Source organism: Athene noctua, chromosome 2 (assembly GCF_965140245.1).
Source record: "Athene noctua chromosome 2, bAthNoc1.hap1.1, whole genome shotgun sequence".
NCBI lineage: Eukaryota > Metazoa > Chordata > Aves > Strigiformes > Strigidae > Athene > Athene noctua.
The window spans coordinates 141,968,410-141,994,535 of NC_134038.1; the positions used below are offsets into that span (position 1 = coordinate 141,968,410).

Sequence of the window (26,126 nt, forward strand, 5' to 3'; positions counted from 1 at the left end):
CACAAGTGTCACAACGGTCTTTATGACAGTGCCTTATCTTCATTAGAAAATGAAATCTGGTCAAATTACTTGGGTAAAATCTATGCACCTTTAGAGATGCTACACCCAGCAATTTACTTTGCTGTAATTCCATCAGAGTATACATTCCCTGGTGTCACTTTTGAAACTTACTTAGTTGTATGTAGAATACTTGTGGAAAAATCCTTAAGATATTTATGCAGTGTGAATTTGAATAGCCGCTTAAATGGGGTTCCTGTAAGTTTGCTTTATAACGTCTACTGATAGACTGAAACACGTTTTATTAAGTAATAAGAAATTCCAGGATCATTACAGCAGCAGCAGCAGCAACTCAACAGCTCTGGAAATCATTGTGGCTGGTGCACAAACAGAATAAGCAATGGCCCATTATAACCACCAGTGGAGTCTTAAATATCTTTATTTAAATAGTCAAAATAAATATTTGATAAGATCTAGCTAACCAAAGTACCACAGCTTTTTTTTATTTTTTAAGCACAGATATTGAAGTAACAAGAGTGCCACCTTCTGGGTTAGGCAGGAAAACACTTTCGGTTGTGCATTCAAAACTAACTGAAGGGTGTAGTTTTCTTTGTTTTTTGAAAAATAATTAGAATGTCAGCTTCAACATTCATGGAATGTTGTAAGAACAAAAACAGTTAAATGCAAGAATGCAGTACAACTTGCTTATCTTTAGTGCCTGGAGCAAAATAACTATATAAATGCTACACAAGTATTTTTCCTGAAATTTAACTTCACAGATGTCAAATCCTACTAAAACACATGAATGACCATCCTTTTAAATGGATATTTAAAAGCAGTGGCTTGTAATACAAGCAGACAATCAATGTACTTTGGAGTATATTCTTCCACCTCTTTTCTACCCTAAAAAATTCCTTTTTATTAAGTGAAATTTGTGCATCTCCTATTCAGGAAGTGACAGAACTTAACAAAAGAGGACTGAGAAATTCAGCAAATGTACTACTACAAATCGCACAAAGAACTGCAGCCCATTTTATATTTGCTACAACAGTCACATGACAAAGTTGTTGAGAAAATATGTGTAAATCACAATCCACTTCGAGTTCAAGTCCACTTGCACATTACTAGTTTTGCAGGGGTAAAAAAGTTTGACACCTCAAAAAATTGTCTCATTCCACACAACACCCAAAAAAGTGTATCATTATCATGTCAGAGAATCATCTGGTAACAGCTACTAAAGCCTTTTTCAAAGCAACTGCAATTTAAGAAACAAATTTGCGTTAACTCGGGTGTTGCCCCCACTGCAGATATAAATATAACTGCACCTTCTCTGTGCTTACAGTAGTAAAAACAATTTACCAACAGCGCCGGCTCTGGGTCTTATTTTTCCCCACATTCAGTATGGGCTGGAAGTACACGAGCCCACATCCTGGGCGATACCACGCTCGGTCAAAGCTGTAATTCTGTATGGCATGTCTTACAGACTTCTAAGTTTCGTTTCCCAGTGTTTCAGCTCTCTGCCATTTCACACTGGTATACGCCCACACAAAGCCTGCTTTTCTCCACAGGCTAAGAAGTCCTTCCTATATAAATGTAATTTCACAACTCCATGCACTTCTGAATATTGACGTTCTGTCAATTAGAATCACAATCCTCAAGTCTTCTAGAATACATACAGCAACTTCTGCATTTTTAAAAAATGTATAACCCTTTTGAACAAAACCCATTCATATGTTTGATGTCCCGGCGAATTGTCATTCAAATTGTGAAGACCGCCAGTTATTGCACTTGTATCTCACAGCAGCAAGCACTTCCAGGAGTAGGACCACATCTCTTCCCGCAGTTGCCATCCCCATCCATTCTTATTCTAAAGCAGCAACAGTTCATGACATGTTCATCAGCACTTAATCAACTCCTTGTTTGTCAAAGGTTCTGCAACGACTTCACCACGCATGAACTGCTCCTAAAGACAGCAAGTAGAGTTTTAGTTAACTTTCATTATTTCTGGATCTTCACTCCCTCAGAAAACACCAGATGACCATTTTGTTTTCTTAGCCTGAGTATAACTGGTATGAATCTGTCTCCCAAAACACAAACACCATAACACACCTACTAGATAAGAAAAACTACTAGGCTGGCTGACAAGGCTGCTAGAGTCATAGATAGATCTTAACATCACCGAGATTATTTCGCCCGTGTTCCACCCCACGCTCACCCTAGCAGGCATGTTTTAGCGCCCAAACACGGCAGGAGGAGACCAGGAAAACGAGATGAGACACAAGCCGTAATCACACACAGAAGTGCCACTAGCTCACACAACCCTATCTCACGTTTCCAAGGGCCTTTTAAAAGCTGTCACCGCGCCTTCGTCAGGGGATGGCAAACGAAACTCGGCCTGGCCTACCCGACGCCGGGGGAGGCAGGCCGGGGCCGTGTCCGACAGCCCTCCGCTCGCACCCACCTGGTCGTAAATGACACGGAGGATCAGGGAGCAGCTGGAGCAGGTGGCCACGTCCTCGCCGTTCTCCAGGTCTTCCTGTAAAAGCCGCGGGAAAGCTGTCACCGACCCGCCGCCAGGCCGAATTCAGACACCCGCGGCCGGCGGAGGGGGACCGCGGCCTAACGCCGTGTCCTCCCGCCGCCCCACCCCTGCCCGGCCGCCATTACCCGCGTGATGAGGAAGCGGTCCCCGCAAGGGCACGGGTAGCTGTAGGTCTCGGTCTCCTCGTCGTACTCGAAGTCCTCGATCTCCACCTCATCGTGGAACACCGACATGACGCCAGCAGCGGGAAGCGGGCCGGGGCGGAAGGGACGCAGAAACGCACGCGCCGCGCCCGCGCGCCCGTCCCGTCGCCTGACAGGGCGGGGCGAGAGCGTCCCTCGTCACGTGACGCGGCGCCGGGTAGGGCGGCTGCGGCGGGGAGCGGGGCGCGCGCCCGGGGGGCGGCTGTTCGGGAGCGGGGAGGCGTGAGGGACACCCCCCCCTCCCCCGGTGGGTGCCCTTCTCACCGTCGGACCCTCCTCGCCCCCGGTGTGTCCCCTCCTCGCCGCGGGAGCCCCGCAGGGCGGTTGGAAGCGGAGGCCGGGCCGCTCGGCGGTTCGACCTCCCGGCCCCCCCGCTCTGACTGGCGCCCTCCGCTCCTCGGCCCTACCGGCTCCCCGCCCCGACCGACCTCTCGCCTGGCGGGCGGCGCGGAGCGGTGATCCCTGGTGCCCGAGGGGACCGCCGCGACCTTCCCCTTCCCCTGGGCCGGGCAGGGACGGCGGCCGTCCAGCCTCCGGAATGCTGCCCCCCTTCAGCCGCCAGCACGCTTCTCTCGTGCTTCACTGCCCCCCCCCGCCCTGCCCCGTGTGCGCCTTAATCCCAGGTCAAGGGGAAAAGCTTTTGCAGGAAGGACAGTGTGTCTAGAAGGGTATCTCTTGCCTATCTATATACATGTTTGGGGTAAAAGTTTCCCATCCTGCTTGATTATATCCTTGCTTCCCCCACGACGTTCTTGCATTAACTTCTCTAGTAATTTGTTCTTTGGTGTGTTACAGGTTAACTAACTCCCTTCAGATACTGATGTAGAATTGAGGAAGACATGCAGTTGTAGATCTCAAGCGATATTAACCCAGGGCCGGTGGGTCAGAGGGTAAGGAGAATGAATGAATTGCTTGATTTTAAAATTGAGAAGAGGAAGGAGTCATATAGCACTCATTTCTCTCTGTGGAGCAAAGTAAGAAAGGGAGTATTTGGAGTGACTATTTCTGTAAGGGCTTGGGGAGGAAAAGAATAAAAACCAGAGGGTGACCATCTCACCTGACAGGAGCTTGGGACACTGAAGCACTGCACTTCTTGGAAGGCAAGGAACTGCCAAAGGGCTGGATGAGCCAAAAAAGTTGCAGAGATAACCGATGGGGGAAGAGGCTGTTCATGTTTTATGAAGGCATGACTCAGACTTCTACATAGTAGAGGAGAACCATGACTCATTAAATGAGATTCTGGAATTTATTATTTACAGAGTAGAAATTACAACTGATTCTTATTATGACTTTAAGGGTTGGAAAGTGATTGATACTAGTGTAAACGGAGCAAGTATCTTGAAGTGCCATTCAAGACTTATTTTTAATTTAGGGTAGAGTCTCAGTCTTAAAATAGTCTGTATCAATAAGATCCCTCATCTCTGACTTCAAAGTTGTGGCTGCTGCAGTAAAATAAGGCTGACATTTATTTTGTTTGAAGTATTATTTATTGTTATTGAACTGTTGGTTGGGTTTTTTTACATTTTTCTGTGTATAATTGAGCATATTTGCTTCCTAAAGTGGTAGCAGTGAAAATGAGAATGAGGCCAGCTTTAAATGACTGTTAACCTTAGCAGCAGAATTAAACCAAATATGTAAAAATAAACAAACGCCAATCTTTGTATTGAATTTTAAAGTTAAACCACTTACTTTACCAGCAGATGTCGCTGTGTTTAGTAGCAATTAATAGCAGAAAGGGTTTTGGGGAATGTGAGGTGATTTTAAAAAAAGACAAGAAAGGAATAAATCTTTACTCTCAATCCTTGGCCTCTGAAGCAAAGTGTCAGACTTTATGTGCTTCGTTTTGACATTTAAAGTCACAGCCGTTGGCATAAACAGCTTATATAACAATGTTCACTTTCAAACATCCTTCATTTTTACTTTGAATTAGTTAATGTGGTAGAGTGAAAAGCTTGAAAACATTAATCAAAAAGCATGATGCCTTAAAAAAAAAAAGAGATGTAGGTGAATGTAACCAAGATATGCTATCTAAAAGACCCAAATCATAAAATGATCTCAGGAATTTGAGTAACTCAATGATTTCTGAGGACTCTGGGTTTACAGACTGAACATGCTGAGGTAGAGGAATGTCTCTTCTTCATTAGATGTGTACTTTGTCTTGCTATAATCTTTTAAGATTGTTAATACTTTCGTAATCAATAACTTCTACACATTTGCATGTACAAAGTGCTAAAGTTTTTTGTTTAGAGTACTCTATATGCTCTGGCAAAAAAAAATTAAAGTCGTTTTGCTCATTGGTGGTACAAGAATTTTAAATAATTCCATGTTGAAAAGCTGCAAGCTGCTGTGGAATTAAATGCTAAAAAGCTATTAAAAATTGTGGACAGTTAAAAGCTTCAGGAAGTGTTTCTTAGGCTTGACAGTGTGCATTTTGAGTAGTTACAGTAAATGTATTCCATTTCTGAGCAGCCTAATTTATGAAAGCTCTGCCTCCCATTTGTACAAGCTTACAAACAGGACAAATTACTAAGTGACCAGCCAATGCAGCTGTTATTGAAAGCCTAGAGAGTATAGGCCTGATTAGTTAAACAAGCTGGATTGTTGCCATTTCAAAGGATTCAAAATGAAAAACAAAAACATTTTGAAAATAAATTACATGCTGTAAAAGAATGCAGGAAAAGAGATTTAAAGGGAAGTAAAAGATTAAGAATTCTTTAAAGAAGGAATGGACTGCATCATAGAAATAATAAAATTTAATAGGTGATGATAATATGATAGAGAATTATGGTAATTCATTTTAGGAAAAACAAAGGCAGGTTTACAAGCAATGAGAAATACCTCTTGGCTCACTATGAACCTATTCCTACACTTTGTAAATGAAGGGTTTTTCTGACGTATTTTGAGTATTGTACATGTCAGTTTATCTTTGTCATAGCTCTGTTTGACTGTGTAGTTTTGAAGTTTCCACTGTGGTACATGTAAGTGTCTGCCACTTAACTGGTTAGAGATGTAAATATTATGTAGGATATGTGGAAGTATGAAGGATGTCCATGTTTTTAAATAAATCTGTAAACAAGCAGATTTATTTAATGTTTATAAAATTTTCCACCCAGAATCACAGCTATGTTGTCTGGAAGGGACTTCTGAGGGTCAATCTAGTCAAAGCTCCCCTATTGCAGGGGTTGACCTTTGTACTTTAAGTCCGTGCGGTTTCTTTTCCAGTCCTGCAGTTTTTCAGTGCCACCTTGAAGCTTTACCGTTCAGCATGTCAACCATCCCTCTAGTTTAGTATCATCCACAAGTTTGCTGATGGTACCTTTTGTCTCATCATCCGAGTTACTGATAAATTTATTGAACCCATTGTCAACCCCAGGGTACTCTTATTGTTACTGGCCAGCAACTGAAGTAACTTGAAGCCATCAAGTCTTCAATTCTGTCTGTCCAGTTTTTAACTACCTCAGCTGTCCATCTGGCCTCAGCTTCCTGATGTGTATGCTATGGGAGATGGTGTTAGAAACCACAGGACAGTCAAGGAGTACTGAATGCACTGCTGTCCACTTAGCTGCGTGACCAGACACTTCATCACAGTAGGTGTTCAGATTTATCAAACATAATTTGCCTTTGGTAAATCTGTGTTGAATCTCCATGATTACTTTCTTAGCTTTCCCACAGCTAAGGGGATGACCTCTGAGCAATTTTTCCAGAGACTGAGCTGGTGCTGACTGGATCATCTTCTTGCCTCTCTTGAAAATGACCATGCATTAGTCTTTTTCCAGTTGATTGGAGACTTTCTGTGATAACTGTTTTTCATAGGTGATAGCCAGTTGCCTCACAAGCATGTCAGCTGTGTCTCTTAGCAACCTTGAGTATGGAACCCATCTGGCTCTGTGCATTTGAATACATCCAGCTTCTCTAAGCAGTTGCTGGCCACGTTCCTACTTACACATCTCTTTCCTAAACACCACTGGTACAAGCAGAGGTCTGGGTGCAGGCTTTGCTGGTGAAGACTGAGGCAAAAACGGTGTTGAGTACTTCAGCCTTTTCCTTTTGTGTGATAAGGCTATCTTCCCCTCCAATTAATGGATGTATGTTTTCACTTCTTTATGATGCTTTCGTACTTTTAAAATTCCTTCTTGTTACCCCATATGTCTATTGCTAGTTTTAGCTCCAGTTGAGCTTTGGCCTTTCTAATTTAATGGAAATAAGGGGTGAAAACAAGCCATGTCAGTGAGTATTTTATTTAACAAATATTTTTATGGATTTTTCAGGAGCTGGTGATTCTGAAGACAGCCCAGTTATCATGGCTCATGCTACTATGTATGTGGGTTTTACTGTTCCTCAATTACTAAGAGGTGCTAGCAGAATTTTCCCCACTCATTCTGCACTGGTGGTGTTGAGGCACTCTGCATTTTGTTACTGCACAGTGAATGGGTAGGTTGTCCACATACAAACGACTTTTTTTTTTTTTTTTTTTTAAAGAGAATGTCATGGCAACACTGTCAAAATGAAGCTGACAAATTGTTACAGATCTATAAATACTTATTTAACTCCCAATTATATATTTATATTTAATTCTTATTTAGACTTCTGTCATCTGTAGTCTGGATTACACTGGTAAATTGTTATGTTAATAGAAATTCATATCAGTAAGGGACAGTAGCACAGCTGTTACAATGACAATTATCTTTGCTTTTTGTTGCAGCACAATAAAATCAAAAAGGAAAATGGATCATCTAGAGAGGACAGCAAATAATTTTCGCCAGGAGGTTAGTGTTCTGTTCTTTAGAATGCGAATAACTTTTTTTTTTTCAGTGTGAAGAAACTGAATAATTGTATTTGATTCTTAGGCTTTATTTTGTCTTCTACTGGTATCTGGTTTACTTCTTTTATTCCTCATTTTTCATATTTGATATTGCTGTAAAATAAGTGTATTTTGTGGTCAGTGGATGAAATGTAATGAGTTATAAAAATTGTCAGTGATGTGGTGCTGTTTATGTTGGACGAGAAATTTAATAGAATTCTGGTCACATATGGATTATGATAAGTTATGAAAGCACACCAATACCCATCTTTACACAGGCTTCTCAGATTTTTATGGATTTCTACAATTCTGGTTCAAATTTGAGATAAAAAAATGTGGAAAATGTCCTTTTATGACATAGGAGGTAAGATAAAAAGTGTAGACATTTTGAAGGAAGAGATGCTATACAGTTGTAGAAGCCATCTTAGTTTATATCTATTTTAACTCACAAGTGCAAGGAAGATAGAGTGTTGTTCTCCATCAAGATCCAGAAATGCTTGTTCTGGGTCTCGGTTTTGAGCAATAAGCATTCTTTTTCATAATGTTCAGAGGTGAACATACTTTGTATTTCATATAGGTATTTCCCTTCTGTAATTAGCTAAAGTAGATGTTTTGAAAGTTTTAAATACTAGCAGAATGACTTAAATTCTCAAAAATGTTTCAAAGGTGAAAGAATTCTGCATTTTTCTTAGACTTTTCAGGAGAAGTAGGGCACTTTTTTGACTGAAAAATCCCATCTTTAATTCCCAGGACTTGAGAGATGGTGCCCAATTTCTCTCCACTGTTTAGTTATCTTCTCTCAGTCTTGAGTAGCCATTCGTGACAGGCCAGTCTTGCACGTGTCACACAGCAGGACAAAGTGTGTTCTCAGACACACTACAGATGTTCATGTGCGGCCCTTCTCTGCTGGGCTTTCCCCTAACTATAGTTGAGAATAAGTCAGAGGGCAAGTGAATTCTCTCGAAAGGAAGGTGGGTTGGGGGGATATATGTGTAACCCCCAAACCTGAAGGTTCAGCACTTGTGACATAGGCTGTAGGTGGATGAGACAAATGCAGCCTTGTTCTGCCTGTCAGGGTGTAAGCTATCTTTAGGAACCACGTGTCTCAGAGCTGTGCCTAGCTAGTCACACCTAATGTCAGCTCTTACTTGATTAACACTGCTTATGGGCATCCAGCTGCTCAGGTGGATCTGATTTGTCCCCAGATTAACTCAGTACATGGAGAAAATGAGTGTAGAGACAGGTACGGACAGATGCACTTTCTAGTTTGCTTCTGACATGGACAAAATTATTGCACTGATGAGTTTTACAACCACATTTTCTTAATCTTGGGTATTTCAGATTTTTTGGCTTGCTTGCTTTTTCTGCTCAACATAAACACTGGGTAGCTGGAAAATATGTGGAAAATGGATCCTTCTGAGGTGGTGGAAGCTCTGAGGGAACTGTGTAAGGCCTGAGAAGGAAGCTGTATGGAACAGATGAAAGAGGAGAGCTCATTCTTGCTACCGCAGATTCTCTTCATATCAGAGGATTGTGCTGTTTCTTTTTTTAATGCTTGATTTATTCTTTGTTACTTTGCTTCTGACCACTTTAAAATCAGTTTATTTTAAATCCTCTGCTTGGTTTTAAATTCCATATAATCAGCAATTGGCTTCCTTCAGTCTGTATTGCCTTATTTGGCCATTTCAGTCCTGTAGAAAGATGAAAGAATCATAGGTCTGTGTTGCATTAGTGTGTGCTACACAGTATCGCCTGTTGAAGTACAGTGGAAAGGACCAGGGCAGAAAAAAGTGCCTAATGCTTTCCTAAAATACAATGGCAAAGTCTGGAGTCCTGTGTCCTCCTCCCTCTCACTGCAGCCTTGCTCTGGGTCAGTTGAATTCTCTTGGGATGGTCCAAAATATTGGTCGAGTATCTTTGGTCACCCTGACTCAAATTCAATTTTTATAATAACTTTATACTGATTAAGAATTATGTTTCTGATGCTGTTAGATGTATCAGCCAAAGAACAAATTAGGGAGTGTACTGAAGAGTAAAGAAGGGACTGAAGAAGATCCAAACCTAATGTCCATTTCCTGTACTTAAGATTTCTCCATCACAACAGCCATTTAAGTCATGTGTCTGACATTTCTTGTTAACTTAGAGTGATTGCATTCCCCATTTAATACTGTCTGCTAAAGTGGAAGAGAAATGTATGCTACTTTATTTTAAATTGGCAAATGTCCTGCTGTTTAATGGGACAGTGGACGTGTTCAGATATTGCTTTATGAATAAATTAATTTCCTGCCATGTGTTTTAAATTAGAGCATAGTTGCTTAAAGTTTAATTTTTTTTCATCTGTTTGATCTTATACAAATGAGAAATGGTAGAGTTGTGGTGGTAGTATTAGCATTTCCTAGTGTGTTAAATGACATCAGCATTTTTTTACACAGATTTTTACACAAATCTGTGTATTTGCCTGTGTAGAAAATATTTAGGGCATTACTTTCTTTGTAGAGGAAAAAGGTTAATAATTGTAACTCCAAAATACCTGAAGAAGGGCAGGGCGGGGAGGGGATGAAAATCCATGTTGTACTGACAGGCATCAAAGAGTTTTAAGTGGGGAGCTCCTTCCCAATTTCCCTGTTGCAAAAATCTGCTTTTTATTTAGAAAAGAATTTTTTTTTTTTTTTTAATCTCTTTAAAAGTGGTATCAACTATGGCTTTTGCATCCCCTCCCATCTGGTTGCCAAACAAAAACTTTTCTGTTAACTAGCAATGAATGCTTGTGTGGCAGTTTCCCCATGTTCATAGATCACATATGTGGTCAAATGGGTATGTGTCTAAAAGCAGTAACACAAAGCTTGTTGGCTTTCTTTCATTAATGCATAATCTTTCAGTAATGCATTTAATTACTTAAAACTAGATACAGATCCAGAATTCTCCCTGGGACTTCAGTAGCAGCTGATCTTTTACAGGTTTCCTTTGTCTGTCTTTCTATCAGAGATCTTTTTGCTTTGCTGGAAAATACAGGAGTGTTTGCCTTGTGTAGGTGTCAAAAGAATCTGACCGTGGTAACTAGCAATTGCTTCTCTTTACTGCTATGTTCTCTTCAACTGAAATAAAATTAATTTGAATATAATCTTAGAGTAACCCTGACAAAAGTGACAGACATGGTAGACTGTAAGTAAAAAATAATTTCTCCGTTCAGTGACTATGTAAGTGAATCCGTTTTTATTCCCCTACCCCAGTGAAAAAATATTGGTGCTTTAGGTACTTAAATGCTGCAGATAACATGCGAAGTGATAGGTGTCTCATACACAGATTCTTGAGTACTTTTGCTGCAAATTATATCTATGTGACACAATGGCTTATTTTTCTTTTGTTAGGTAATTTCACGAGCAAAAGTGTGTGGAATCACCAATGAGTCAGAGACAGTCAAAAGACTTCGTTTGGCTATCGCAAATAAAGATTTTACTTTCAAAGCAGGACAGTGGTAAGATCTTTTGATATTTGAGGGGAAAATTACTAGTCGAAGTCCACTATAACAAAACGCTGAAAGGCCTCTGATACTTGAGCCTTGGAAAAAATCATTAATTTATATAATATGATGTTTTATTATTGGGTGCTCTGTCAAATAGCTGATATTTGGTGTAATTTTAAAAAAGCCTTTATTAAATATGCTGATACTGATTTCAAAAGGGCAAAAATATATATTCTTCAAAAGTTCAGTTTGGTTACTTCAGTATTTTCCTCTAGTTTGTGTATATTACACTGTTTCTTCAAGAGTACTTTGAAGTAGACTGCAGTTTATTCTGCAAGCTGTTTATACTGTCTTTATTTACTAGGTATTTTTTGCAGCAGAGCCGAGACTGCTGATTTGCAAGTTAGTTTTGGTTTATAATTAAATCAGAATTGCCTGTTAACTTTTATTTCTCTCCTTAACGGTTCCACTCTACAAAGTAAGCCTGTTAGGACAGATTTATATGTAAATATAGATAGGCAAACTTGAAAATAAAAAAACTTGAATTATTAAGCATTTGAAATAATTGGCTGTTTGTTTAAGCAATCTTACAGATTTTTTCCCCAGGAAATAATAGATCTTCATGTTTGTCTTCCTTGTGAAAAATACTCCCACTCAATCACCTTTTTTTTTTTCTCTTAAAACTTAATTTAAAACTATGAGTAGTTGCTTTTGGCATTGGACATTTAAATGTCCTTAAACTTTTTATTGGCTTAGGCCATCTGAAAGTGGTTTTGCTGGAATCAAAGTATAGCTAGCTGCTAGAGTATTAACAGCATATGTTACTCATGTAGTGTTAATATGCTGGCTCTTAAATTTAGAATCAGAACACAAGATGTTGATTGCAATAATTTGTTTGTGGAGTAATTTGCTGCAGTTTTTGCACATGTGCAGTGACTCATATTAAATTCTTGCTTGCCAGTACTTGGAAAGTGCATTTACCCTCCAAAAATGTTTTAGAAATTACCATGTTGAAAACTGAAAGCTTTAATTATAATTACTCTTTTTCATTTTCTTCTTCCTTGAAAGTATTCTAATGCTATTATAAGGTATACAGCAACTTTTCTATACTTGTGGCTATAAACTGTGGTTGCATTTTTTTGATGAGCAGTACAAAACATCAGGCTACAATTTCCTGAGTAGAAAAGGATACCTTGTTAGAATTTGTTATAGTAAGATGTTACAGCCAAAGATTGTCACTAGAATATATATATATTTTTGAGAGTGTTCTAATTACCAAGTTTTTCAGAAGCGAAAGTGAATTTGTTTTGCAAGCATGCTGGCAGATACTGGTCTTTATCTGACTTCAAGTAATAATGAAGAAACTTGTTGCTGTTACCCATTTTGATTTACTAAAACATGCACTGAGGTATATGCATGTTATAAATACTTTGAAGAAGTAACTTTATGGTTTTAATGTTTCTGATCTCTTCCTCCAGCAGTTGCTAATTGTTGTTCTTTTCTTGAAAGATTTGGTTTAGGTAGCCTTTAAAAGGAGGGAAATGAAAAACCACCATAAGATCTTTTTACATCTTTTTGCACCTCTCCTTGTTGTGGGTTTATATAGGGCTTTTTTTCTTCTTTTGCCCCTGCAACTACTCTTTTCGCTCAAGCTGTACAGACTGTTTCTTTAGGAGTCCTCTTATCCTTCTTGAGCACAGTGAAGATGAGACAAGCTGTTAGAAATACAAGCTAGTCTGCTATAACATAGCATATTACACCCTGAAATCTTTCATAATTATGCAACTGGGAAAGAAATACTAATACAGAAAGAAACATGTTAGTTTTTACCCTTCTAAAGTACTACGTTTGATTTGGGTTTTCCAGTAATGAATGTATGTATCCCCACCAGGCACTAATATTGTTTCCCTTATATGTCAGGCAGAACATTTTGACTTGAATGTAAATTGTTTACAGCATAAACGGTTTTCTTTTTTTCGTTACTGTAAGCAGTAAGATTATTTTCCACCAGAGGGTGGTAAAGAGCTTTAGTAGCATCTTGAGGTGTTCTTTGATACAATAAATGCTGCAGTACAAGAGTGGTCCTTTCTAATCTCTTGGATCCTTGCTGCCAGGAAAGCTGAGCCCCATAGTCAATGGCAGCGCTGCAGAAGCTGAGGACAGCAGAATAAGCCTTCTCAACTTTTTTTTTGTTGTTGACCTTTCATTTGCAGTCAGATACCTTTATACACGACCAAGTTTACTAGCGTAAAGTTAAAAACTATTATCACTATAGTATTGTATGTATCACTTTGTGCATTTTTTGAGAGAAAGGATATTTTTCTTTGACAGGTAAAGCTTTGTGGGAAGTAAGCAGGCAAGATTATTTTTTTCTTTAAAAAGTTAAAAAGAAGTATTCAAAGTGCTTCTCTCTTCCCTCAAGAATTTGTGATCTCCATAAAGAATACAGCTTTGCTCTTTAAAAAAAATATGCACTGGATGTCAGTGTGTATTTCTTGTTAGATTCTCATTTAACTCATACCGAGCCAGCCTAACTCAGGCTTGAATTGAATAATGGCTCTCTAGTACTTGGCATTGCTTACCATGGTGCGTGGTGGTTTCCTAAGTGGAACAACACAGTTAGTTTTAAACATTAGTTTTATTTTTAAATACAGGGATTTTGTTGTGTGCTGTAGAAAAATTGAAGTATTTAAGGATTTATGCAACACAGAGAAGTTTAAATGTTAGATCAGAAACCAACCTCAAACTTCCTATGATACTACTTGGAATATCAAAGCCTTACTTTTATGAAAATGAATTATAGCTCATGTGTAGTGATGGCTTGCCTTCCATACTCTCTAATTGCTGGTGTTGTAAAAGCCTAGCCATATGTTACTTTCTGATCTGTAGAAATCCATGCATGGTTTACTTTTTTTAAAAAAAGGGTAGTAATTCAATCCAGTTCAATTGTCTATCAGGTAAAAAGAAATATCTGCCACCAGAGGGCACTACAGTTCAACAGGTAAAGCAATTCTGCTTCTAGCAACTTGTTTTTCCCATTAATTTTCTACAAACTGTGGTTTTACTTCAGATATTTTGTCAGCCCAAGAAAATAAAAGGTTTAATATAAAGTCATTTACCTAAAATAGTTTCCCAATATTCTTATGTGTGAAAACTGAAGAGCCCATCAAAGGGACCAAAAAGAGTGGAATTTAAGCCACTCTATCAGACCATATTGTGTTTTTGTTTTAATACACAAATAATTTATTAAACACTTAAAATTCTAGTCTGTTGTAAGATGTGGCGTCTAATGCTAAAAGCAGAACAGTTTAAAAACCTGCTAGTTTAACAAAGGTGATGACATGTTTCTAGATTAAAATAATTCTAAGAAAATGGTGTTACTCAATATTAAGTCCTTTTTTGGAAAAGTTATGCTATGGAAATTAAGATGTCTTTGTAAAGGAAGGGTAATTGAAACAAAGGCATCCATTTTGTTTTGGTTATTGTTTTCCATGTTTGGTGTTGTTGGCTTTTTTTAAACTTGTGTTTCTGGTCTATTTTTAGGGTTGATTTCTTTATTCCTGGAATATCTGTAGTTGGGGGATTCTCAATATGTTCAAGCCCTGGCCTGTTGGAACAAGAAGGAATATTAGAGCTGGCAGTAAAGTACACTGTTCATCCTCCTGCTCACTGGATTCACACTGAGGTAAATGAAATTAACTGTGAGACTTGGTTTTGTTTTGTTGGGAAGTGGATTGGGTGTTGTAGGTGACTTCAGACCACTCTTTGTTATTGAGTGCAAAACTCCTGTTGACTTGTTCAACCATTTTTAATACAACGGAAATCTTAAAACCTTTTGTTCAGTAAGGGACTGAAATTGGATGTTTATGTGGTAATATGGTTATCGTGATCTTTTGACTCCACTTGTGCTTAGTGGACTTGCAGTGTTAGTGTGCGTAAGGCTTCTCACTCCCTTGGAATTAATGAACTGAAAAATGTTGAAAAACCTCTGTTTTAATTTGTGTCCAAGAGAAGAGGCTATGTTAAAATTATAAACCTACATCTGATAACTTGTCATCATTCCTGGCCATTTCTACAAATATAAACTGGGAATTATTGTGAGATAAATATAAATATTGATTATTAAGGGGGGAGCAAAGGGATTTATTTAGATCAGGTTTTCTGAAATGATAAAACAGACTACTCCAAAATTTCTATAGTATTCTTCTAAACATGCAATATTTTTGTAATATTGACATAACCCAAGGCTTGATTTTTTGCTATATTAAAAGTAAAGTCTGAAACTTTGGCCCTTTGCAGTGCTTTATTGATCTGTTTACCCCATTTATAGTCAGAAGAGTCCTATTCCTGCTGCTGATCATATTTCATAGATCCATCTATGTCCTATCAACTTTTGTTCTTTCAGAACCCCCTGTGATCTGTCTTATTTACTGTTCCTTGCCTGGCATTTGTATTTCTTAAATGTGGCTGCAAAGTTTAAATTGACAGATTCTTGTAGAAGTATTTACAAATAACTGCAGGTTTTGTTCAGTGGCCAACAGAGTTACAGTGAGTAAAGTGGTGCTAACCTAGTAGTTAGCCTGTGACCATCCAGTTTTTTAATTGGTGTCATATCAAGCTATCTCCACTGGAACAAACAACCCTTTTGAGATGTTGTGTAGAACTTGTAGTGCATATGCCAGCAGACCTCAGAATGCTTAAGAGGATTGCCTGGGTTTTGGTATTGCTCTTTAGAGAATATAAAGGCCTAACTTAATAATTCCTGGTCTCTGGAGGCTCTTTTAGGATTTTTGATGTCGTAAATCATTTTGCTGTTGCTGAGTGTTCTGGTGGAATTTATAGGAAAATCTTTAGTTTGCGGGTAAACTAGGTCAAATCTGATGGAGTAGAGAAACCTCTGGGTACTGTTCTAGCCACAAGTGCATGCTTTTTCTTAGGAAAGAAGAAGAAAAAAATGGCAACCTAGAATTTGAAAAGGTTGTATATATGGTGTAAAAACTCTGGTACTTAAGTGCTTAAAAGTTACTTCTAAAGGAAGTTGATCTCAGGGTAAAAGATGTTATGGGAATAGTTAGTACTTATTCACTCACTGTATCTGGGTTTTTTAGAGGTATTTATTTTTAATATTACTGCTTAGAAAATCGTAAATTTTTAGCACAGTGTTCTTTATAGCTTTAGGAAAACATAGCCTTTGCTTTAGAAAAATGTACATGTGATGCATTGATTGCTTCACTTTTCTGCCTAAGCTGTTTCAATGCTGTATTTACAAACCAGGCTGAAGGGGACAAGACTTTCTCACCATGTTACTCCAGAATTTACTGTTTTTTTCTTGAATACTGACTTACTGTTATCATTGCCATGGCTAAAGCCCTGAAATATGTGGGAGACTGCTGGTTAAGAGAGATTCTTTCTGTGTCCTATATCCAATCTTGATGAGCTGTAGCTGGTTAAGGAGGCAGATTAGATGGTAATGAGATTTTTCTCCCTGAAAATGCTTATTTCCAAAAATGCTTATTTCCATATTCTATGTCCTCTTCCTGCCACGTGAATCTGAACACTTCTGGATTCACACATCTCTAAAACAGAGTAAAACATGATGGGAAAGTCTGGCAGTGTATGTTGAAAAAGGAGAGAGAAATTAGTTTCAGATAGTGAATGCTGATTGTCTTACACTATAATTGAGAGATAATACTTTAAGTGATAATTAAGAAAGGCAAGAAACTTTTTTTGTGATGGTCGCACTCACTACTTTAGGAACATCTGTGTTCTGTGCAGTACCCATGTCCAAGGGCTACCTCCTTCCTCCTGGTGGAACTGTTTAGACCTTTGCTTACTATGCAGTAGTCATTAATGGGAACCCTTGTGTTTCAATTACTGTTTCCTGATATCAAAAGGATTTTCTGGAAGAAGTATTTTTATTCTGTAAGCGATTAATTGCTAATCTTTCAGTAGTTCTTGTAAGCTTTACTTTTTTTCTTTCCTCTCCTCCTTTCCTACCTTCCTTGGTTTCCCTGTTCTCTTTATTTTTTAGACCCTATATATGGCTTGAAATGAGTTCTGTTTTCTGATCCTATTTGTTGTGTTAGCTTGCAGTGATGTGGGAGAACTCAACTGACTTCTCTGTACTGCACTTTGACCCTTCATACTGGGATGCAGTGCTGGTTTACCAAGAAGATACTCACCAAAATTAGGGGGTTTTGTTGTAGCTTTAGTTTTCCATGTATCAAAAACCCATGCTCTGGCAAATTTCTCTAAGAAATATTTTCTTATGTACTGGTGGAGAGGAAGGGAGAAGTTTTCCCCCTGATTTTTCTTTTGCATCTCTGAAGTTGCAAATGCAGAAGTGGTTCTGCAAGAAATACTCTTGTGGATACTTGCTTCACTTCTGGGTATGTTTTGTTTTTTAAGGAGTGGGGGATGGAAAAACCTTCTGCATCTGTGCAGCTCAGTCTGACTTCCTTCTCTGACCCCATAGCAAGGCCTTTTTTGACATGAGGCTGGATTTGGGTAAAAGTGTGATCTCACATGTTAACCTCGGGTTTTCACAACCACTTACTGCTGTTGAAAAACTCTTGTGTGAATCATTCAACTGTTACAGGGGTGGGAAGGGGCTGTCACCATCCTGCCTTGTCAGAAGACTGAAACTTCTGAAAGTAGAACTAGATCCCTAGAGACACTGAAACAGATTACTTTAGCTGGAAACTGCGTTTATTTTAAAGTACTTTGGTTTTCCCTTACTGGTCAATAAAAATAAAAAATTAGAGCCCAGCAAGTCTTGTGACTGTGGTGCAAGAAGAATAATATTTCAACTTTTGGTTTTAGTTTTGAAATTAAGTATCCTCTTTTCCATCCTAGTGTGCTCTTGACTCAGAAGTGGCTCTTCGAGTGGGAGGCGATTTCTTCTTTGATCCTCAGCCTGGTGACTCCCCTGTAAAGCTAGTGCTGATAGCAGGGGGTGTTGGAATTAACCCATTGTTTTCTATACTGCTGCATATAGCAGATCTTCATGGATATCAAGAGGGTAAAGGAAATGGATACAAAATGGGAGCAGTGAAGCTGTACTACAGTGCAAAAAATACAAGCGAACTCTTATTTAAGGTAAATAAAAAGTGGTTTTTTTTAAAAATAGATCGTAGATGCTAAGCTATTAGTGTGTCTATGTCATTCTGTTGCCAAATCCCAGAAAGCCCCTCTGTGTAAGACACTGTACAGAGACAAAAGTAATTTCCTGCCTCAAATACCACATGTGTTTTGTTAATTACTTATGCCAGTGTACAAATTAAGGCTGTTACTGGACATACCTGGTCTCACTGACTTCACTGATAAGTCGATTAGCCCTAAATGTTTACATTTTACTGTAATAAGTGCATTGTAGTATACTAAAGATTATATATACTATAATATATGTGTGTATACACACTAACAGTATGCATAATGCTGTATGCCGTAATACTGTAACCACATAGTCTCAGTGTAGTTTGTATTGAACTTAAAGACTAGGAAGAGCAACTATATCCAAAGGAAGTACTTTCTAAAATAGTAGGGAAGCTTTATTGATTTTTGTGTTAGTTATTATTGGGTACTAGTGTATGAAGGAAGGATTCATAACCAATTACGAAATTGCTTATATAGGACTTCATCATCATTTACTTAGCAGTTAAATATCAGTTGTCACCCTCAGCCATTAAGGGTCACCGATAACATTTTAGGGTCAAATCAGCACGGCTTCTGTGAAGAAGCATCCCTATTGATTTAGGTTTCTTTGCAGTATTGAAAGCTTTTGATTGCAAGATAAAGGTGAAAAAACCTATCATGATTCCAGAAATTGTGTATAAGATCCTTCATTAGTTCTTCTTGTGTAGTTCTATCATATTTCTAGATACGAAGATGTTTGCTTTCTTTGAAAAGTCATTTGTTTATTGCTAGGAGCAGAATATAAACTGAAACTTATCTGCTCTTCCATTTGGCCAACTACTAATCTCCTGGTCTGTTCTAAGCATACACATTTTTTTTTCAGTGCAGGAGCTTCCATTTCCTGAGTTTTCACTTCAGCAGTGTTATGACAGCAGAGCTTTTGCATTAGAGCTTCTGGGACAGAAGAGAACACAATAATATGTCGCAGAGCTTAAAATATATCCTCCCATTTATTCTTCACATGTCCCTCAAATCCAGAACATATATGTGAAAATTCTTTACTTCTGTGCAGAGGATTGAGGAAATAGAATCACTAGAGGAACAGCTAGGTCGTTGCTAATGGTTTGCAGGACCTGCTCCCTGAAGCAGCAGCTGTGTGTAGGCTGACAAAGGGTGACGCTAATGTAATAATTGGTCTAATATGCGTTTTGGATGTGCTCTCATTTCAGAGGCAGATGCTCTGCTTTTGAAAACCTCGTTATGTAAAATGGTAGAAGCATAGAGTGTTAGAATTACAAAAGACAGCATACTAACTTTGCTACTTTTAGATGCAGTTAGCTGGGTTTTCCTGAGTTCATGAGGACTGAATGTGACCCTACTTTCCTTCCTGTGGCTGGGACACTGGGGATGGGTCTTCTCCCTTAGGTCTGTATTGCTCAGCTGTCTGCTTTGTTCTGTACTCAAACTCACTAGGCTGCAAAGAGCCTGCTGAGCTGTTGAAACTCTCCTTCGTTCACTTAAGGCAAGAACAGGCTCTCTTTAGGATTCTAGAAAATAGTACTTTGATGGTTGATGTCACAGGTACAGTATTTGCCACTTTCTGCCTCTGAATTACAGTGATAGGTTACAAGTAGATGGTGTCAATGACTGCAGGATTACTTAAGCAGGTGATGTTCTATCTTAGGCATGCTTTCTGGCTTGTTCCTAGGACTTCAACTCAACAGGACATGATTAGTTGCAAAAGTGCCATCAAATTGTATGTGTTTCTGTGTGAAGGGAACTGAAGTTTACAGTCAGTCAATGAAAGCAGGCCAATATTAGGAGTACTGGCAGAACGGTGTACAGCAGTGTCTTACATGTGCTGCTCTTCATTCCATGTCTTTTTAGGCAATCAGAAACAGATTTGTCTCTGAACTAGAATGTCTGGTGTTATTTGTGAAGCAACCCATGGCAGACTGTTCAGTGTAGTAACTAGTTAGTAAGCAAACAGATAACAAAATGAGCTAACCTAATAGCTTTACCTATTCATAGAGTAGAAATTATTTTTATTTCAGATTATGTCCAAGCAGCCAGGGATTGGGTTGGAAAGGCCAAAGCCCTGATGGGAATAAATCTGTCCAGGGACATGAAGGGCAACAAGAAAAGCTTCTACAGGTACATTGGTGATAAAAGGAAGACTGGGAAAAACATGGGCCCTCTCCGGAAGGAAATGGGAGACTTGGTTACTCAGGATATGGAAAAAGCTGAGGCACTCTGCCTTTTTTTTGCCTCAGTCTTCACTGGCAAGGGCTTCAGCGACATAGCCCAAGTAGCAGAAGGCAAAGGGGTGGACTGGGAGAATGAAGAACTGCCCACTGTAGGAGAAGATCAGGTTTGAGACCATCTAAGGAACCTGAAGGTGCACAAGTCCATGGGACCTGATGAGATGCATCCACAGGTGCTGAGGGAACTGGCAGATGAAGTTGCTAAACCACTATCCATCCTATTTGAGAAGTCATGGCAGTCTGGTAAAGTTCCCATAAGTGGAAAAGGGGAAACATAACCCCCATTTTTAAAAAGGGAAAAAAGGAAGACCCAGGGAACTACATGCCAGTCAGTCTCACCTCTGTGCCCAGCAAGATCATGGAGTGGATTCTCCTGGAAATTTTGTTAGGGCACATGGAAAATAAGGAAATGATGGATGACAGCCCACGTGGCTTAACTAAAGGGCAAATTATGCCTGAAAAATTTGGCCTTCCATGACGTGGTTGCAGTGTTGGTGGATGAGGAAAGAGCAACTGACATCATCTACCTGGACTTGTGCAAAGCATTTGACACTGTCCCACACAACATCCATGTCTCTAAATTGGAGAGACATGGATTTGACAGATGGACCACTTGGTGGATAAGGAACTGGCTGGATGGTCGCACTCAAAGAGCTGTGGTCAGCGGATTGATGTCCAAGGGAGAGCAGTGACAAGTGTCGTTCCCCAGGGGTCAGCACTGGGACCAGCGCTGTTTAACATCTTTGTTGGTGACACGGACAGCGGGATTGAGGGAACTCTCAGCAAGTTTGCTGACAACACCAAGCTGTGTGGTGCGGTGAACATGCTGGAGGGAAGGGATGTGCCATCCAGAGGGACCTGGACAGGCTGGAGAGGTGGGACCATGTGAACCTCATGAAGTTCAACAAGACCAAGTGCAAGGTCCTGCACAAGGGTCGGGGCAATCCCAAGCACAGATACAGGCTGGGAGATGAGGGGATTGAGAGCAGCCCTGCGGAGGAAGGACTTGGGGGTATTAACGAATGGAAAACTGACTATAAACCAGCAATGTGTGCTCACAGCCCAGAAAGCCAACTGTATCGTGGGCTGCATCAAGAGAAGTGTGGCCAGCAGGTCAAGGGAGGGGATTCTCCCACTCTTATGAGACGCCACCTGCAGTGCTGTGTCCAGCTTTAGGACCTCCAGGCATAAGGAGGACATGGAACTGCTCAAGCAGGTCCAGAGGAGGCCACAAAGACGCTCAGGGGGCTGGAGCACCTCCCCTGTGAGGACAGACAGAGAGTTGGGGTTGTTTAGACTGGTGAAGACTTTGGGGAGACCTGATAGTAGCCTTCCAGAGCTACAGGAAAGATGGGGATGGACTCTTTATCAGGGGGTGTAGGAATAGGATGAGGGATAACAGTTTTAAACTAGAAGAGGGTAGATTTAGATTAGTTATAAGGAAGAAATTATTTCCTGTGAGGGTGGTGAGACACTGGAACATGTTTCCCAGAGAGGCTGTGGCTGCCCCCTCCCTGGCAGTGTTCAAGGCCAGGTTGGACGGGGCTTTGAGCAACCTGGGCTAGTGGAAGGTGTCCCTGCCCAAGGCAGGGGGGGTTGGAACTAGGGATCTTTAAGGTCCTTTCCAACACAAACCATTCTATGGCTCTATGGTATTTTAAGAAAGAATTTCCAGTGTCTGTTCCAGCTGTGAAAAATACCAAATAGTACAGAATCTAGACAGTAACTAAGTCTCTGTTTCAGAACTAACTACATCTGACTGACAGATTTTTAATTTTTTTTCCTATGATTTGAACTGAAGCAGCTGGGTTTTTGGTGGTAACTATCACAGTTGTGACTTAGGGAACTGAAAATTACAGTTTCTACTCTGGTAAAAATAGCAGCATTGCACTGTAGTTGGTATTACTTGGAGAACATGAGGGAGTAAAGGGTCTCATAATCTTACCAGATAAAGCAGACGAGAGTCAAAAAGTTCTTAAGAAATGGTAAATAAACACTGCAGTGTTTGGGTTTTTTAAATGGAAAACCCATATGGAAGTGGAATGAGGAAATAGTGAGAATTTATATGGGAAAGAAATCAGGAAAGGATGTAACTGATTCTTAGGTCCAAATCTTATAGACTGCAACCTGCTGTAAAAAAGGAGAAAAGCACTAAGGACACAGCTGGTAGCGTATGCACATTCCAGGCAGGAAAATTCTATGTAGGTGTGCAGGTCAGCCCTGTGAAATCAGGCCCATCAAGTTCTCAGTGCTGAAATGTACGTGGTAACAATCACTGGCGGTGTGGGACTGTACATGCATACATCTGCTTTGATTTAACAGCTTGTGGTATAAGCAAGTGTGTTTAACATTACAGAAGAATATTCTTGGTTTGATGAATGCATTTCCTGGAAAGATCACATGTCGTTTCCACGTCACCCAACAGAGTTCACAGATCTGTAAAGAACTTCAGCCACATGTTACAGGTAACTATAATGGCAGTGTACGGAGATGGTATCTCTAGTCTCAGTTTGGTTATATCCTTAAGGATGAAGTTACATGCAGAATTTAGTATTTTTACATTTAAAGATTCTAAATGAGAATGTGAGTTAAACCTAAATAATTTCACTGTACATATCACAGTTTGGAGAAAAATTTTCCCTTTGCAGTTTTTGTTTTCATTTCTAGTAAATCTCTGTTAATTCTAAACTTTATACTGGTATTCTCCACTGCAAACTTTATTCCAGAAACTATTAAGCAGAGTAGTTACTCTGCTTAAGGTGGGATTGCTGAAGGACAAGCTGACTGCTTGTAAGAGATACTTTGTCATGTTTCCATTTCTGTTGCATTTGTGTTAGAGATACTTAACCTATTTTTTTCATCTGAATGTGGGATCATTAGTTGTCTGTGAGCCATGTCCCTCCTCAGTGACTGTGCATTCCAACTGGATGTACTGATCAAAATCTCCAGAAGAACAAATTATTTTGGAAGCCTCAAGTCTTGATACCTATTATCCTTAAACAGGCCTCACATTTTTAAGACAGTAGTGCTTCAACTACCTCTTAGTGGTCATTCTTTTTGACATTGATTCATAATTAATATTTCTGTTATTTTTTCTTTGTCAGAGGGAAGAATATCTGAAAAGGATCTAGAGGAACATGTATCTAAGGATACTCTATGGTACATCTGTGGTCCACCTCCAATGATAGAATCTCTATCCACACTACTATCTAACATTGGTGTTCCTAGAAACTGTGTTTTCTTTGAAAAATGGTGGTAGTGACACCTGCTAAACAGAGAATATATTATTTGTTTCCAGAGTATTTTAATAAGCTGAAATGTACAGAAATGGACTATGAATTATTTGGAAGACTTTACTTCACACATGAAGATTGTCCTCAGTCATGATGGTGTTCCTTTAATTTAACTATAATACACTTGTAATACAATGCTGCTGCTGTTGGGGGGGGAAAGCGATTTTATATTAAAAAGATTAACTTCTGTTTGTTTGATGGTTTGCTTGCTTCTTACAGGTAGCAGCATATTTTCACTTTATACACTTTGTTTTGTTAGTCAGCCTTTAAAAGACTTAAAAGTCCAATTCAGCAGTTGTAAAGAATTAGTTGTGCAGCAAGGCCAGGTCAGTTTATAATAAATTCAAGCCACAACTTCTGAATTTGTTCTGAATTGTTTTGCTAATGAGTCAACACCCTGCCTTCCCCAGTTCTATATAATAAATTAATATTTTTATAGAAGTAGAGTTGCTGTGTTGTGACTTCCTTCTCTTGCCACTTCTTGTTAAAATAAACCCCCCCTTTTATGTGGTTTATTTAAGTCAGTCAACTCTGTTGACAGTAGAAGACGTTTTTTTCATAATCATATTCACACCCAAGTTAAAAGCATTGAGTGTAAAAGTGTTAAGTTATCTGTCGGCCTCCGAGCACACTGTACAGAGTTGTTCACATGAACCTGCATCCCTTGCTGGGTTCATTTTGTGCTTGCATGTGCCACGTCCTCAAAAGCAGCAGTGGCCAGCAAGAGCCAAGGCAGGAGACGTCTGTCATTCTGCTACCACACAGGGTTGTAGAAGGCTCCAGGACATACCAGTTCTGTCAGGAAAAGAGTCTCTGTCAAGTTTGCTCTTTTAAGGTAGGAATGTACATCTAGGAGGAGTAACGGATGATGCCTGAGCCCTCTGTGAATGAAGCTTCTTCCCCCAACTTGTAGAAAACTCATCATAGAGAGGATGAGACTAACAAAAAGCCCTGAGTTTTTTAATCATATGTATAGAGAGTTCAAGTCCTTAAGTGGTAGAGATTCCCACTGTACAGTTGAAGACTTGAGTGAGGAACATTTAAATTACCAAAAATATGAAATTATCGAATTATTAAAAGTGTTAAAAGATGAGGCCTCCTCTTTGTTAGTGGCTCTTTTCCTTGAGTTAAATGTTTCAAACGAGTCAAACAGGTAATGCAGCAAGTTTCTTGCCCTCAGACTCCCTGTGCTCTGCCTTAAACAGAGGGTGCAAAGATCGCAACACCCAGTTTCCAGCCTGCAACAGCGCTCTTGGTGTGAAGCACTTTATTTTTCAAGCAAACCTTCCCTGTGCACGGCTAAAACAGCCTCCAGCCCAGCTGCAGTTCTCTCCCAATAAATCATTTCAGCTTCAGTATGCTGAGTTTAGCCTCTGGTCTTAACGTCTTTTTATCAGTATCTGATACAGTTTTTAGCTTGTAGGATACCTACTGCCCCATCCACATTCAACTCATCTTCAAAACCCAGTGAGACAGCCTAAATGGGAAACTCCAAGCCCTTGCACAAGAATACTACTCTAATTGTAGTTCAGTTCAGTGAACAACTGAAATAATCATAGCACTTTCTGAGCGTCAAAGAAAAAAAATCCATACTCGCTACAGCTCAGACCAAAGAGAACATGAGGCAACAGGCTCTACTTTGTCAGGAGGAGGTGACTGAGTGCTGGACCTTACAGACCTTACAGAGTTGCCTTTTGGGGACAGTGCCACGAGGAGGGTTTGCCTGTACGTTTTCATCTTTGGTGCCTGCAGCCTCATCCACTGAGGTCTGCGGTTCTACACCATGCACTCTACACGCAAGCTGAGCTGACTTGCCTCCGCAGCAGTCACTGCAGAGCCAGGGGGGATGTCTTGCCAAATTCCCTCCTACTCAAACGAGAGGAAGATTCTTTCTGAGTACCCCTGTTCTAAGGACTGGGTCCTTGTTTGTTCACTCTGGAATGTAAATAGGACAGCATGCTCGTCGCAAAAAATAAAACCAAGGGGATTTTGCATTCCCAAAGATCAGAACTGACAGGTTGGAGCTTGATGCTTGAAAGAAGATGGACCTTTTTTTTTTTTCCCCCTGAAATGTGCAATACATTGCTATTGGGAAGTACTGGTGCCATGAAATAAAAACCATGTGCTAGGCTCCTGCACGTTTTACCATTGTAAATGATAAAAAGATTCCGAGAAGACTTTAAATGTTGGGGGGGGTTTGAGACTTTCAAATCATTAAGTGGATTATAAACTGGTTTACTCTTTTCTTCCTTTAATGCGCATGCTTTCTTCACAAACCACTCCTCAGACTTGCACCAAAACGTCCATTTAACAAAACCCTTTGCTTCTGTAATCATCCTCTTTTCCCTCTAACCTCTTTCTGTCATCCCCTGTTATACTCAGATTGAGCGCTATGGGGCAAGGACACATCTCTCTAATTGTACGAGCTA

General features: G+C 39.7%; 2 protein-coding genes across 7 annotated transcripts; one reads left to right on the top strand and one right to left on the bottom strand.

Moving 5' to 3' along the window:
- Nucleotides 1-418: 418 nt before the first annotated feature.
- Nucleotides 419-2,884, bottom strand: DPH3 (diphthamide biosynthesis 3). Of its 2 annotated transcripts, XM_074900496.1 has the most exons (3): nt 2,665-2,884; nt 2,459-2,533; nt 419-1,960 (listed from the first exon to the last, which is right to left on the bottom strand). In XM_074900496.1, exons 1-3 carry the CDS (start codon nt 2,770-2,772, stop codon nt 1,895-1,897), a joined length of 249 nt encoding a protein of 82 aa, XP_074756597.1. In that variant the 5' UTR covers nt 2,773-2,884; the 3' UTR covers nt 419-1,894. The 2 variants fall into 2 exon arrangements, with proteins under 2 accessions (XP_074756597.1, XP_074756598.1); XM_074900497.1 differs by lacking the exon at nt 2,459-2,533 and having other exon boundaries at nt 2,665-2,781.
- Nucleotides 2,874-24,138, top strand: OXNAD1 (oxidoreductase NAD binding domain containing 1). 5 transcript variants are annotated; one of them, XM_074900495.1, is made up of 10 exons: nt 3,297-3,410; nt 3,538-3,632; nt 6,188-6,329; nt 7,011-7,173; nt 7,445-7,508; nt 10,912-11,018; nt 14,550-14,691; nt 17,862-18,104; nt 22,761-22,869; nt 23,509-24,138. In XM_074900495.1, exons 4-10 carry the CDS (start codon nt 7,043-7,045, stop codon nt 23,661-23,663), a joined length of 951 nt encoding a protein of 316 aa, XP_074756596.1. In that variant the 5' UTR covers nt 3,297-3,410; nt 3,538-3,632; nt 6,188-6,329; nt 7,011-7,042; the 3' UTR covers nt 23,664-24,138. The 5 variants fall into 5 exon arrangements, with proteins under 5 accessions (XP_074756595.1, XP_074756594.1, XP_074756593.1 ...); XM_074900494.1 differs by lacking the exons at nt 3,297-3,410; nt 6,188-6,329 and adding an exon at nt 2,874-2,899; XM_074900493.1 differs by lacking the exons at nt 3,297-3,410; nt 6,188-6,329 and adding an exon at nt 2,914-2,989.
- Nucleotides 24,139-26,126: the final 1,988 nt, after the last annotated feature.

Excerpts from the sequence above, each read along its gene's own strand:
- DPH3 (XM_074900496.1), bottom strand. The coding sequence starts at position 2,772 with ATGTCGGTGTTCCACGATGAGGTGGAGATCGAGGACTTCGAGTACGAC. Across the intron at positions 2,534-2,664 it reads ACCGCTTCCTCATCACGCGG|GAAGACCTGGAGAACGGCGA; the intron begins GTAATGGCGGCC and ends CGGCTTTTACAG. Across the intron at positions 1,961-2,458 it reads TCCGTGTCATTTACGACCAG|GAGCAGTTCATGCGTGGTGA; the intron begins GTGGGTGCGAGC and ends TGCTGTCTTTAG.
- OXNAD1 (XM_074900494.1), top strand. The coding sequence starts at position 7,043 with ATGGCTCATGCTACTATGTATGTGGGTTTTACTGTTCCTCAATTACTA. Across the intron at positions 7,174-7,444 it reads TGTTACTGCACAGTGAATGG|CACAATAAAATCAAAAAGGA; the intron begins GTAGGTTGTCCA and ends TTTTTGTTGCAG. Across the intron at positions 11,019-14,549 it reads ACTTTCAAAGCAGGACAGTG|GGTTGATTTCTTTATTCCTG; the intron begins GTAAGATCTTTT and ends GTCTATTTTTAG.